This window comes from Sus scrofa, chromosome 13 (assembly GCF_000003025.6).
Source record: "Sus scrofa isolate TJ Tabasco breed Duroc chromosome 13, Sscrofa11.1, whole genome shotgun sequence".
Classification (NCBI taxonomy): Eukaryota; Metazoa; Chordata; class Mammalia; order Artiodactyla; family Suidae; genus Sus; species Sus scrofa.
In genome coordinates, this window is record NC_010455.5 from 40021273 (window position 1) to 40035250 (window position 13978).

General features: G+C 42.0%; 1 protein-coding gene across 6 annotated transcripts in view; it reads left to right on the top strand.

Moving 5' to 3' along the window:
- ABHD6 (abhydrolase domain containing 6) overlaps positions 1 to 13978 on the top strand; it is a 72932-nt gene that overhangs the window by 38737 nt on the left and 20217 nt on the right. For 5 of the 6 annotated variants that reach the window (XM_021069089.1, XM_021069091.1, XM_003132273.6 and 2 more), the window contains one exon: positions 7743 to 7895. The exons of the other annotated variant lie outside the window; for it this stretch is intronic. In XM_021069089.1, coding sequence (XP_020924748.1) covers positions 7777 to 7895 — 119 coding nt within the window. In that variant the 5' untranslated portion in view covers positions 7743 to 7776. The remainder of the gene's footprint in view (positions 1 to 7742; positions 7896 to 13978) is intronic. 6 annotated transcript variants of the gene reach the window in all.

A 13978-nucleotide genomic window follows, 5' to 3' on the forward strand; every position in this document is an offset into this window, starting at 1 on the left:
TTGAATTTTATTTAATTAATTTAAATAGCCACGTGTGAGCTGTGCGGTTTGTCTGGATTCAGACAAGTTGGCTCTATTGCTGGCACCTCCCCACCATTGCGAGACAGGAGTAGCGAGTAAGGAGGAAGAGTGAAGGATGCGAAGGAGTCTGGGAGGCCAGGCTGGTGGGGATACCATTGGCAGAAATCAAAAAGTCAAGAGAAGGGGAGCGATGTACCTGAGATATTGTAGGACTTTTGGGTCACGAGGGTAGTTAAGCAGTCTTTTGGAAAAGCCTGGAAGGACATCCTACCCAGGTATCTTGATTTTTGAGTTTCTGATAGGAGGAAATGGTGAAGGATACAGATACGGCAAGCTCTCCAAGGAAGACAATGATGAGAGCTCATGGGAATATCCAGGTAAGAGAGGGAGCGGAGCATTTCAGGAACCAGGTCAGGAACTCTCACCTTCATGACTTATTTCAATAGCAGGGCTGTCAGAGTTGCAAAAAGTACAGAGGAGAAATGAGCTCAGCTGGGGTGGGGAGGAGACAAGGCCAGAAGCACCTTATGGCAGTGATCTAGGGTCAGCCATACTTTCAGTGATGACTGGGCAAGCTTAACTGCTTCCTTGGAACTTTCACTGTCGTTTCCCTCCATGATGGAGAAGATAACTATGACAAGGAGTTAGAACTGCTCATTTTTCAAATTATTCTCTCATCAATCCTGGGGCTTCCACACAAGACAATCTTAGTGTCTTCATGTCTTTTTTACCTGTTGATCACTCGTGATAGTTTTGAGGAATTGGTTTATCTTTGTAAGAACCTAGTTTTGAAATCAGTGTTGAGTAGATGTGGCAATATTTAACAGCTTGGATATTTTACTCAGATTTCAAGAACTTAGTGTTTTCTTATTGGGAAACACTGTGGAAAAAAGTTTCATAATGCAGAATTAAAGAAAAAAATTAAAGGCAGTACTGGTTAGTTTTTTTTTTTTAATTTGTTAAGTTCATATGTTACTTGCTCTTAGAATAGTTCTAGAGAAGTGCAAAGGATGTTGGTGGTGACACTGAACTCTGTGCCTTTTGTGTAACTGATACACAACAAATATCTGCGTAGCAAGTGCTGAAAGAAGGCAAAGGTGCCACAAACTGAGAACACCTAAAAGGTTTTGTTTTAAATGCAGCTCATGCCACGCACAAGCCCAGTGACCTTGGGGGCATTTGTTAACTTCTTTAAGCCTCGGTTTCTCCATCTTTAAAATGGGAGAAATGCTTCCTCTTCACAATATTGCGAGGGATAAAATAAGTGGATGTATATGAACAGCCTACCCAGGGCCTGGCATCAGCAGCTAATAGATACAGGCTGTTGATTATCTGTCTGTGGCTATGGTGATAGTGGCCATAGTCATTATTGTTGCTGCTATTGTTGTTATGATCATTATTTTGAAGAGATCAGGATTTTAGTTTGTCAAATTTGATGGAAAGTGAGTAGATGTCTAGGGGAAGGCAAGATGCTATGAAAGTGTTTTACAGTCTATTTATTCTTAAAATTTTTCTTTATACCTTAAGATTAAGGTATCAGAACTCAGGATCATGGGTTTTCAAAATCAGTGAGAACATTAAAAGACATTGTGACACATTGTGCCTGACCTCTAATCCCAGACTAAATTTATGAACATGAGTCCAGGGTTTATCTGGACCCACTGATATATCCTCTATCCTATTAATCTTTGTCCCTGTGCTCAGAGATAAAGGCACAGCTTGAATAGTAACAGGGGATGGCCACGTGGTAAGCCTGGCATGGCAGTGTGTGTTACTCTCCCTGGTGCCATAAAGGCCAGTTGTCCTTCCTGAGGTCCCCTTGAGTCACACTGTGCTGCTAAGCCAACTGAAGTCACTGTCTTTAATGCTAGGGTGTTTCACTTGACACAACAGATATGTAACATGAGTGCATTTTTCTTTTTCAATCTATTCAGCTGTTATTAAACACCATATATTTCCCAGATACTGTTTTAGGTTCTGGGGAAAATGTAACATGGAACAGAATTCTTGTGGGAGGAAGTTCCCATTGTGGCTCAGTGGTAACGAGCCACATTGATACTGACCTGTATCCATGAGGATGCGGGTTTCATCTCTGGCCTCGCTCAGTGGGTTAAGGACACGGCATTGCCATGAGCTGTGGTGTAGGTCACAGACACGGCTCAAATCCTGTGTTGCTGTGACTGTGGTATATGTAGGCCGGCAGCTAGAGCTCCGAGTTCAACCCCTAGCCAGGGAACTTCCATATGCCACAGGTGTGGCTCTATAAAGAAAAAAAAAAAAAAGATTCTCATGGGAGCAAGTCAGATCCTACTGTTTAATTGTCTGGCATAATTTCAGACACCACAGTAGGAAAAGACAGAAGAGATATTTTGGATGAATGCTCTCATTAATAGATGAGAAACCAAGGTCTCACAGCCAGTGTGTGGAAGAGCCTGGTAGGAGAGAGCCAGCCAGAGCACCACCCCCGGCCTGGTGCCCATCAATGGCGCAGTGGCAGCCATTCATCTGTCACCACCATGATGTTCACCAGATCCATGTATCATTTAGTTAGCGTTTTTCTTCTTCTTTTTTTCTTTTTATGGCCACACCTGCAGCATATGTAAATTCCCAGGCTAGGGGCTGAATCAGAGCTGCAGCTGCTGACCTATGCCTCAGCCATGGCAACACCAGATCTGAGCCGCATCTGTGACCTACACTGAAGCTCACAGCAATGCAGGATCCTTAACCCACTGAGCAAGGCCAAGGATCAAACCTGCATCCTCATAGAGACTATGTTGGGTTCTTAACCCACTGAGCCACAATAGGAACTCCCAGGATTTTTCTTTAAACCATGTCCTTCTTTTAACTTAATTGCATCACTGTCATAAAGTGAAAATATCCATAAAAATCAACACAAAGAAACAGTGTTATCAAATAGCTGGATACTATTGCCTGTAGGAGGCTCAAGGGTTAGAAAACTATTTATTAATCATACTGAGAGTTTCTCTTTGACCCAAGCAGGGTGGGCAAAGAACTGAAAAGAGATGCCTTTCTCAGAATATATGTCATTGTTACCTGATGGAGTGTAGCCTTGGGTACTCTCTCACTACCTTAAGTCATTTTGCAAACATCAGTTTATGGACCCTGTTGTATAGGCTGTGGGAAACTCCATGCTCTACCTCTTAGTTGATTTTCAGTCATCGGTGATTCTGGGTTTACAAGGCTTCAGTTTTTCTGTGGTGTCCAGCTTCCCTCTTGGGCCCATAGAACATCCTGTTAACAAACCCCAGCAAGGTTCCTTTTTAAAGGAAGCCTGGGACAAGTCCTTTTTAAAATGAAGGATGTTGAAGAGGTAGGAATACTTGCCAGCTCTTTGTAGAAAACTGAGAAAGCATTAGTGTCTTACTCAGGGCCTGTCAGTATTTGACCTCATCCATCAAATTATGCAGGAGTCTCTGTAACAAGAACAAGCCTTGCTAAATTGATGATGCTGCATAAAAGCTCCTTATTGAAGACTTTATTCTGCTATTAAATGGAGGACAGAGCCAGATGAAACCTTCCGCCAACCTGACTGTGATGTCTGTAGCAGGTGTTGCCGAAGCCTTAGTTTTTGATGATTATGACTTCATTTTGGGGCTGCCATCTCTAATGTCAGCATCTGTGGCACATATGGCTTTGGGCATAAAATGTTCTAATTCCTAGTCTTAAAGGAACATCATGTAATTAACTTGCTGCAGTTCAGGAATCAGAATTCGAGGTGACCCTCAGCAGTTTTTAAGGACTTTATGTTATGGGGAAAAGTCCTCTTGAATCTGACAGTTCCCATCTTCATAAACTCTTTTGCGACCCACAATATCAAACAGATTTGTGAAATTCCCTTCACTCTGCGATTAATTTGCTTATCCATGGACAGTGGGGCCTTTTTAGCATCGGAAATTGTGTGCAGCATTAAATAGTGACTCCTCTGGGGAGTTTTGTAATTACTGAAAGAGGAAAAAGTTGTATCATTAGGAATGGTTGTCCCTAAAATAAACAGGATAGAGCCCATTTTGTAACTTTGATTTTCATTAATTCATTTGTACCTTATTTGTGTCCTGGGCTGTTCTAGGCACTGAAAAAGGACATGTGTGAATTTTCCTACCCTTAATGAGTTCTGGTTCTAGAAGGAGAAAGAGGCTAGTAAGAAAGTGTGCTAGATAAAATATTCACAGTGACTGAGAAACTGAGAGCACAGTTGAATCAGAAACAGGGGCAGGGAGTTCCTGTCATGGCACAGCAGAAACGAATCCGACTAGGAATCATGAGGTTGCAGATTCAATCCCTGGCCTCACTCAGTGGGTTAAGGATCCGGTGTTGCTGTGAGCTGTGGTGTAGGTCATAGACACGGCTCGGATCCTGAGTTGCTGTGGCTGTGGTGTAGGCCAGCAGCTGTATCTCCAATTAGACCCCTAGCCTGGGAACCTCCATTTATATCAGGTACAGCCCTAAAAAGCAGGGGAAAAAAAAGAAAGAAAGAAAGAAAGAAAGAAACAGAGACAAATAGTTCCTGCTCTGGTGCAGCTGGATCAGCAGCATCTCTGAAACACTGGGAGGCAGGTTTGATCCCTGGGCTGGTACAGTGGGTTAAGGATCCGGCATTGCCACAGCTCTGGCATAGGCCACAACTGTGGCTTGGATTTGATCCTTGTCCTGGGAGCTCCATATGCTGCAAGGCAGCCAAAAAATGGAAAGAAAAAAAAAATAGTGTTTCTGTCCGTAAAAAATAGTGGCAGCTTTCATTACTGCAGACTCAGGGCTGACCCCAGGTAGAGTGTGTATGAAACCATATAACCAGCTACAGATGTATCTGCCTCCCCCTCTAGACTGAGAGACCTGTTTTACCAAATCTCTCCCAAGAGACAAAACATCTAAATGGAAACATCACATCTTCATGGAGAAATTAGGAGTGATGAGTATGGGAATTTAACAGCAAGGAGGTTACAAAGACTGGGAAAAGGCTATTTGAAAAAAATGAGACAAAGTGGAGCTAGGTGCAGAGGGAGTGGATCCACGTCAGAAACCTGCTTTATAAGCATGACTCTACCAGCTGAGTGACCTTGGGCAAGTTATTTAACCTCTCTGTGCCTTACTTTCCTCAGCCTATGAATAGAGGATGAAACACTCACCTTGCCTGTTTGATGGAGTTGGTGTGTTCTGTCATGAGTTGGCAAATTACAACCAGAAGCCTGTTTTTTTTTTGTTTTTTTTTTACGATAAAATTTTATTAGCATATAGTCATGCCCATTCATTACATGTTGTTATGACTGCTGTCTCACTACAAGGGTGTTGCAACATAGACCCTATAGGCCCACAATCCTGAAGTATTTATCATCTGCCCTTCACAGGAAAAGTTTGCTGAGCCTTGTACTCAGTGGTTGTGAGATCGTACTGTGCCATCATGAAATCGTAAAATTGAAATGCATATCAGTTGATGGAGGTGTATAGGACAGAGTTCTCCATTTCACAGGAAATAGAAGGAAGACCATGATTTGCTAGATGTTTGCTTTTTCTTGAAGAAGGTTCTTCATTATGTTGGTGAAATGCACAAGGGAACACAAGTGACTGAGAATCCTTGGGTGGCAAAGGGCCATACCTGACTCACAGGTCCTCTCAATAATTGTTTTCTCTATTGTGGAGGATGATGATTTGAATTAGAATTATTTTTTGTTCTATGAAAAAACAAAACAAAACAAAACACATGTTGTAAGTTCATGAGATAGGACTGGGTAGAGAACTCTAATCCAGTGGTGATTTCTGGAGCGCCTAAAAATAAGTCAGGCCCTAGTTTGGGTGCTGGGGATATAGTCCCTGCCCTCCTGGAGCTCACATTCTAGCCTTCACATGTGTCTGCCAGGTCTTCAGGAAGAGAGCAGAAAGTACACTGAGGAGTTTCCCTTGTGGCTCAGTGGGTTAAGAACCTGACTAGTATCCATGAGGGTGCAGGTTCAATCCCTGGCTTCACTGAGTGGGTTAAGGATCCAATGTTGCCATGAACTGTGGTGTAGGTTGAAGATGCAGCTCAGATCCCACATTGCTATAGCTGTGGTGTAGGCCAATAGCAGCAGCTCTGATTCAGCCCCTAGCCTGGGAACCTCAATATGCCATGGGTGCAGCCATTAAGGGGGAGGTGGAGAAAGTACACTGAAAACTCTGCTGTTTTTGTGTGTTCCCTCCTAACATTTTATTGTATGCTCCTTCTTTTTTGTGTACTCTATACATGTACATAATAAATAAGCAAAGATTTTAAAAGATAGACCATGAAAAGCAAGTGTCTCTCTATCCCTGACACTCACCCGATTCCCTATCTCAGATGCAACTCTGTTTCTGGTATCTTATACATCTTCCAGTGATATGCTGTCACTAGATAAGCATTCATGTGTACATGTGCATTTTTTTCATTTCTTTCTTTCAGGTCTTCTGTCCTCCCTAACTTTTAACTTTTAATCTTTAAAAATTGCAAACCTTTGAAAGTTGAAGTTTACCATTGGATTTACCATTTACTATCTATTTCTCCCTCCTCTACACATACACACACACTTTTTCTCTCCTCAACTTTCAAAAGTGAGTAGCAGGAGTTCCTGTCATGGCTCAGTGGTTAATGAATCTGACTAGGAACTGTGGGGTTGCAGGTTTGATCCCTGTCCAGGCTCAGTGGGTTAAGGATCTGGCATTGCTGTGAGCTGTGGGTCACAGATGCAGCTCGGATCTGGCGTTGCTGTGGCTCTGGCATAGGCCAGTGGCTACAGCTCCGATTAGACCTCTAAGCTGGGAACCTCCATATGCTGCAGATGCAGCCCTAGAAAAGACAAAAATAAAAATAAAAGTGAGTAGCAGATATTACTGTAGTTTATCTGTTAATACTTCAGCAGATACCTCCTAGGAACAAGGACTTTCTCTTACAAAAGCATTACCACAATTTCATTACCACACTCTCTGATACATTAATGTTATCTAATATCCAGTCCTTACTCAAATTTCCCCAGTTGTCCCCCAAATTTCCTTTATAGCTTAAAAAAAATGTAAGATTATCTCAAGGAGTCCTCATTGCATTTATTTGTCCTGCCTATTTGGATTTTTTTTTCTTTGTATGACCACACCTGTGGCATATGGTGCTTTCTGGCTAGGTGTCGAATGGAAACTATAGCTGCAGGCCTATGCCATGGCCACAGCAACACCAGATCCAAGCCGTGTTGTACTGCCGGATCCTTAACCCACTGAGTGAGGCCAGGGATCAAACCTGCATCCTCACAGACACTGTGTCAGATTCTTAACCCATTGAGTCACAACAGGAACTCCCTGTTTGGAATTTTTTTTTTTTTTTTTTTTTGGTCTTTTTAGGGCTGCATCCAAGGCACATGGAAGTTCCCAGGCCAGGGGTCATATTGGAGTTGTAGCCACTGGCCTACACCACAGCCACAGCAATGTCAGATCCGAGCCATGTCTGTGACCTACACCACAGCTCATGGCAGCACCAGATCCTTAACCCACTGAGCGAGGCCAGGGATCGAACCTGCATCCTTATGGATGTTAGATTTGTTTCCACTGAGCCACAATGGGAACTCCACCTGTTTGGATTTTTTAAAAGCACTTCCTACTTGTTTCCTCTCATTCCTTACCCTCCTTCTGTGTTGTTCACTTCTCTGTTCTCTTTTCTTCTTCACCTTGCCCCTGAGTCTGAGTTTCATTACTGTCATTAACTTCAGTCCCTGCAGGTGTCAGCCAGCTCCCAAGAGCAGAATGGATCTTGACGTGGTTAACATGTTTGTGATCGCGGGTGGGACGCTGGCCATCCCGATCCTGGCATTTGTAGCCTCATTTCTCCTGTGGCCTTCAGCGCTGATAAGAATCTATTACTGGTAAGTTAATTATATAATTGAAGCTTTCAAGAGTATCAGGATCTCATCGTCTTCTCTGTTTGTCTTTTTGGTTGTGGCTGTTTAACATTTATCATGAAATATTTCAAACACAGAGAAGTTGGAAGACATCCTTTTCTGAACATTGGGAGTGTTCCTGAAGAATAATGGTGGTAGTTTCTCACCAGGTAAATTCTTCCAGATTTCTGATAGTGTCTTTGTTCAGGAGGCCTCCCTCACTCACAGAGTCACTGGTTCTGTGTGTATATGTGGGAATTCATATGGTTTTTCTTGGTCATTAGATTCTGATCCAGTGATGTCCTGACAGGTGCAGTGGTAGGCCCTAAAAAATGACTTAGAAAGAACAGGACAATGGAGATAGCATGGGAAGGATAGAATGGCTTTAAATTTGTACTAAATGTGTTCATTAATAAAGTGGCAGAAAGAAAAAGAAGTTTCCCAGACTTCTCTCGCTCTGTATCACCCTTACGATTCTTGCTCTATCTGCACCTCACGTCTACTTTTCTTTTGCATTTTCCTTGGAGTAAGTGACTTTTTTTAAAAACCTTAAATCAACTTGAGAGTGATATAAATATCACTGCCTTACATGGAAAGCTTGCTTATACTTGTCATAAATAGGAAATTTATATGAAAAAGTAAAAATGACCACAGCACCGTTAAACTACGTTCTTAGCTTCTAGCCTCGATACCATTGCATTGCAAAGACTCTCAGTCTCCTTTCTCTTTGTTACAAAGTGTGAGATGTGTGAAAGATGCAGCACCCCGAATAGAGCCCTTCTCCTTGATGGATTTCAGAAGGTTAACAGTTGAAAAGAAAGAAGCTTTCTCATGACATGCTTCAGTGACTTTGCATGCCACTGTCTATTTACCAAATAAAATCACCCCTCTCCGCTCCCCGCCCCCACGCACCCCATGATGGAGGAAACACCACAGTAGACCTGGTTCCTCTCTGTGCCACAGGGACTGACACTGAAACCTAGCTGAGACTTCTGGAAGTTGGGACTAACTTCTATGCCCAAAGAGAAGGCAGGGAGGTTATGCCTGTGCCCTTTATCTGCCCTCCCTTCGGGCTCCCTTTTGTTTCATTAGCGTGTGGAATTTTCCGCCTGCCAGCCAGGCTCTGATCCTTGAAAAGAAGCTGATTGAACAGACTGAGCTTTTATCTTTCACTCTCTTAGGAGGAAGTGATGGCCCCTTCACAGGGTCTCCCTGGACCTACTTACGCATTAACAAAGCTAAAACTCTGCCTGCTTAAATGCCATTGCCCTCAACGCTCCGGCAGCAGGACTCCTTTAGGGCCAAGGCTCCCGTGTGGCCCTTGACGTGAGAGACCAGAGTGGTGTGCCTCTCTCCGCTCTGCAGAGGCACTGTGTACCTGTGTATGCAAATGTCGTTTTTCTTAAACAAATCAAATTGAAGGAGAGAACACAGTTCAGTGATGTGGCCCGTAACCATGGCTGTGGCTACATACAGAGGTGTGATTATATAAAGGCTAATTCCACCTACTGCATGCGGAAACCAGCCGTTGTGCTACACAGTTCCCCCACTCCCAAGTTCCTTGGGCCATCACTGAGAAGGCTTTTCGAGTCAGAGTGTCAGAATAATTTTGATCTTGATCTTTCAAGAGAAAAATATCTTCACAGCAAATAGTTCACTTTTTCAAGTTAAAATTCATAGAATCAAAATTTTTTCACGTTAATTTAATTGCACCATTTTAAGGTGTACAACTAATTGGTTTTAACATAGCCACAGTGTGGTGTTCTAGTTCAGAGTATTTCTGTCTCCCCCAAAAGAACACACATAACTGTGTGCTGTCTCTCCCAGTTTTCCCCTCCTTTCATCTCCTGGCAGTGCGTAATCTGCTTTCTGTGTCTTTGGATTTGCCTGTTGTAGACATTTCATATAGATGAAATCATGTGATTTGTGGCTTTTTGTGTCTGGCTTCTTTCCCTTTTCAAGGCTCAGTCATGCTACAGTGTGTATGGCCAAATAGTGGTCCACTGTATGGTTACACCACATTTTATGTAGCCAAGTGGACATCGGTGTTGTTTCTACTTTGGGGTTATTATGAATAACACTACAAAACAGATCATTTTTATTAACAAGTGATACCCTCAAAACCCAGAAAAGCCCCACAAAAAACATTCAGTCCTTTACTCTTTGCCAAGACAGATGCATGTGACCTTAAAGCCTGCCCATGCCTGTCAGAGCTGTGGCTCTGAGCTGTGGCTGGGGGATGAACACAATGCTCTTTATTTTGTGGACTCAGCCACAGAGGCAGGAAGAAACCCAGTTGGCTGGGGAGGATGAAAATCCTAGAAATCCTTTCGGATTATGCTGGGTAGCATTTGGCGTGGGGGTCGTGATTATAGTCGCAGAGCCCATAATGCATTGCAGAGCCACAGGGATTCCAGGAGTACTTCCCCCACACCCCACTGAAACACATAGTCCTTTCCTTCAAATCACCTCACCGCAAGTGACACTCACACAGTGATTGTCATATCCTAAGCAGCTTTACCGTGAGTCACTTAAACCCCTTAACTACAGCTACTCCTCCAAAGGCTTCATTTATTCAGCTGCCTGTGAGGACCATCCATGGGCTGACCCTGTAAACCTGTGGCTTCCTCAGTTTAATGTTTAGGATTGTGACACGAACAGGAACAGCAGGCAGTAGAGGTGGCTACCCTGTTGTGAGAGCATAAGGGTGTGAGGGAGGCCTCAGGGCTGCTCTTACCTGGACTTCCCTCTGGGTCTCCTGAGCACCTTCAGGGCACAGGAGCAGTGTCCCCAGTAGACCACAGCCCGTCTTCAGAGCAGCTCTTCTGGGTCTAGGTGCCCCTGGAGCATGGGGCCCCCTTCCACAGCACTGTTGCCTCTGGTCATTCCTGCAGGAAGCGCTGGTGGCTTGGGTGCGAGTCTGCAGAGAGCCATGCTGGAGCTGGGTCACATCAGGGGCCGCTCTGGTTTTCCCAGTGTAAACCATCAAAATTTTTCACAGAATGAAAGAGACTGAAATTTTTAAAGATTTTGTTTTCCGAAAGAAACTTGTTTGTGCTATCGAGGTAAGAAATTCATACCTATAAGACAAAGAAGGCAATAAGAATTGGAAAAGAAGAAATAAAACTGACATTGTTTCAGGTGTCATGATTGTGTACACTGAAAGCCCAAAAGAATCTGTAGATAATTTGTTAGAATTAAAACATTGATTCAAAGAGTTCTTTTGTGGCACAGCGGGTTAAGGATCTGGCGTCACTGTGGTAGCCTGGGTCGCTGCTGGTGCGCAGTTCGATCCCTGGTCTGGGAACTTTCACGTGCTGTGGCCTCAGCCAAAAAAAAAAAAAAAGTGAATTTGGCATGATTGCTAAATACAAGATAAATAAGCAATATCAGTTAAATGCTTCCATAATAGCAACAAATAGAAAGTGAAAAAAATTTTTAATGATACTGTTTACCATAGTATCTACAAATATAATATCTAAGAATAAATGTAAAGAACAATGTGCAAGGCCTTTATACAGAAAACTACAAAGTATTAGAGAAAATTTGAAAGACCTAATTTAATGGAGGGATAGGCAATATTTGAGTTCAAAGACTGTCCATCAGGGGCTGTCAGATTTCCCTACCATGATCTATAGATTCAATGTATATTCATTTAAAATCCCAGCAGTTTTTTTAATGGAATTTAATAAACCTAGTTTTGGCCACGCCCACAGCACATCTAAGTTCCTGGGCCAGGGATTGATTTTGAGCTGCAGTTACCACCTATACCACAGCAACACTAGATCCTTAACCCACTGTACCACATCAGAAACTCCAAAAAAATTTTTAAATAGGTGGGAAAAGCAAAGAGCCAATTAAGCAAGACAGTCTTTTAAAAAATTTTTTTATTAAAATATAGTTGATTTACAGTATTGTGCCAATTTCTGCTGTACAACAAAGTGACTCAGTTATACATATATACACATTCTTTTTAATTTTCTTTTCCATCATGGTCTATCGCAGGAAATTGGATATAGTTCCCTGTGCTATACAGTTCAATGTCATTGCTTATCCATTCAAGATATAATAGCTTGCATCTATGTTTATCCTAAACTCCCAGTCCATCCCACTCCCACCTCCTACCCCCTTGGCAACCTAAAGTCTGTTCTCCTTGTCCGTGGGTCTATTTCTGTTTTGTAGATAGGTTTATTTGTGTCATATTTTATTTTATCTTATTGTCTTTTGTCTTTTGTCTTTTTAGGGCTGCACCCACGGCATAAGGAGGTTCCCAGACTAGGGGTCATCAGAGCTGTAGCTGCAGGCCTACGCCACAGCCATAGCAACGCCAGATCCAAGCCGAATCTGCCACCTACACCATAGCTCATGGCAACACCGGATCCCTAACCCACTTGAGTGAGGCCGGGGATCAAACCCATGTCCTCATGGATGCTAGTTGGGTTTGTTAACCACTGAACCATGATAGAAACTCCTGTGTCATATTTTAGATTCCACATATAAGTGATAGCTTATGGTATTTGTCTTTCTCTATCTGACTTATTTCACTTAGTATGATCATCTCTGGGTCCATCCATATTGCTGCAAGTTCTTGTTTTATGGCTAAGTAGTGTTCCATAGCCCCCAACACCACACATACACACACACACTTATCACATCACATCTTCTGTATACTCTGTTGATGGATATTTAGGTTGTTTCCATGTCTAGGCTATTGTGAATAGTGCTACTGTGAACATAGAGATGCATGTGTCTTTTTGAATTATAATTTTGTCTGGTAATGTGCCCAGGAGTGGGATTGCTGGATCATATGGTAACACTATCCTTAGTTTTCTGAGGAGCCTCTATATACTGTTTTCCATAGTGGAACCCACCAAGAGTGTAAGAGGGTTCCCTTTTCTCCATACTCTCTCCAGCATTTGTTATTCATAGACTTTTTAATGATGGCCATTCTGACGAGTGTGAGGTGGTACCTCATTGTAGCTTTGATTTGTATTTCTCTAATAATTAGCAATGGTGAGCATCTTTTCATGTGCCTAATGGCCATCCGTCTGTCTTCTTTGGAGAAATATCTATTTTGGTCTTTTTTATATAATAGAATATATAATAGACTTTTAGTTAGAATTTTATGTATTAGAATCTTTTTCATGTAATAGTAAAACCACTGTTAATAGAATAAATACTTCCATGTGTCAGGTATTGAACCAAACTTTATAATGGATTATCTCATTTAATCTTAATCATATCGTCATTAGAATATTATAGTCCCATATTATAGATGAGGAAATTGAAGTTCAGGATTTTATATAGTTAGTAAATGAATGAGCTGGGATATGAATGAATGAGCAAACCCATGTTACCACGTTATAATTTAGAATTTTGAAATATACATGTTTTGTCATAGAAGAGCTGTTAAGCTAGACAGTTTTATTATATTGTTAATGTTTTGAATAGGCACTATATTCACTGAAAAAGTACTAAAAGGAACGTTAGGATTCTCCCTCCCACCACTGTTCCCTCTCCACCTACTTCTCACAGTACTTCCCACCTCAGCTCCAGATGCTCATCTTAATAGTGTCTTATATATGCTCCCATGCTTTTTCTGTGCAGATACAAGTGACTGTATCTCCCTCTCCCTTTATTTTACACACAGAGTTAAAAGCTGGTCCATTTAGGCTATTTGCTATTATAAGCCTCGGCTACGTCTTTGGTGCAAAGTAGACCAAAGTGAATCTCTGACTGAATTAATTATCTTTCATCTTAGAGAGATTCTTCATGCAGAGATTTCAATTTGTTTAGATGGTAATTTCATATTGAAATCAATTTCCAGCCAAACTCCAGCACTGCCAAATCTTATGTAACCAACAAAAGCTGAGCTTTCAACCAGCTGCCATATGTTGTAAAGAATAAAACCAGAGGACTAATAAGATAATGCTTGAGAAACAAGGTCTCATTCTCAAAGTCTCTAAGAAAAATATATTTGGGGTGGAAAGCAAGGGAAGGCATATGATCTTTGTTGAGCTTATCCACCATAGTGGAAATAATATCCATACCAAATCAAATGTTTGTTA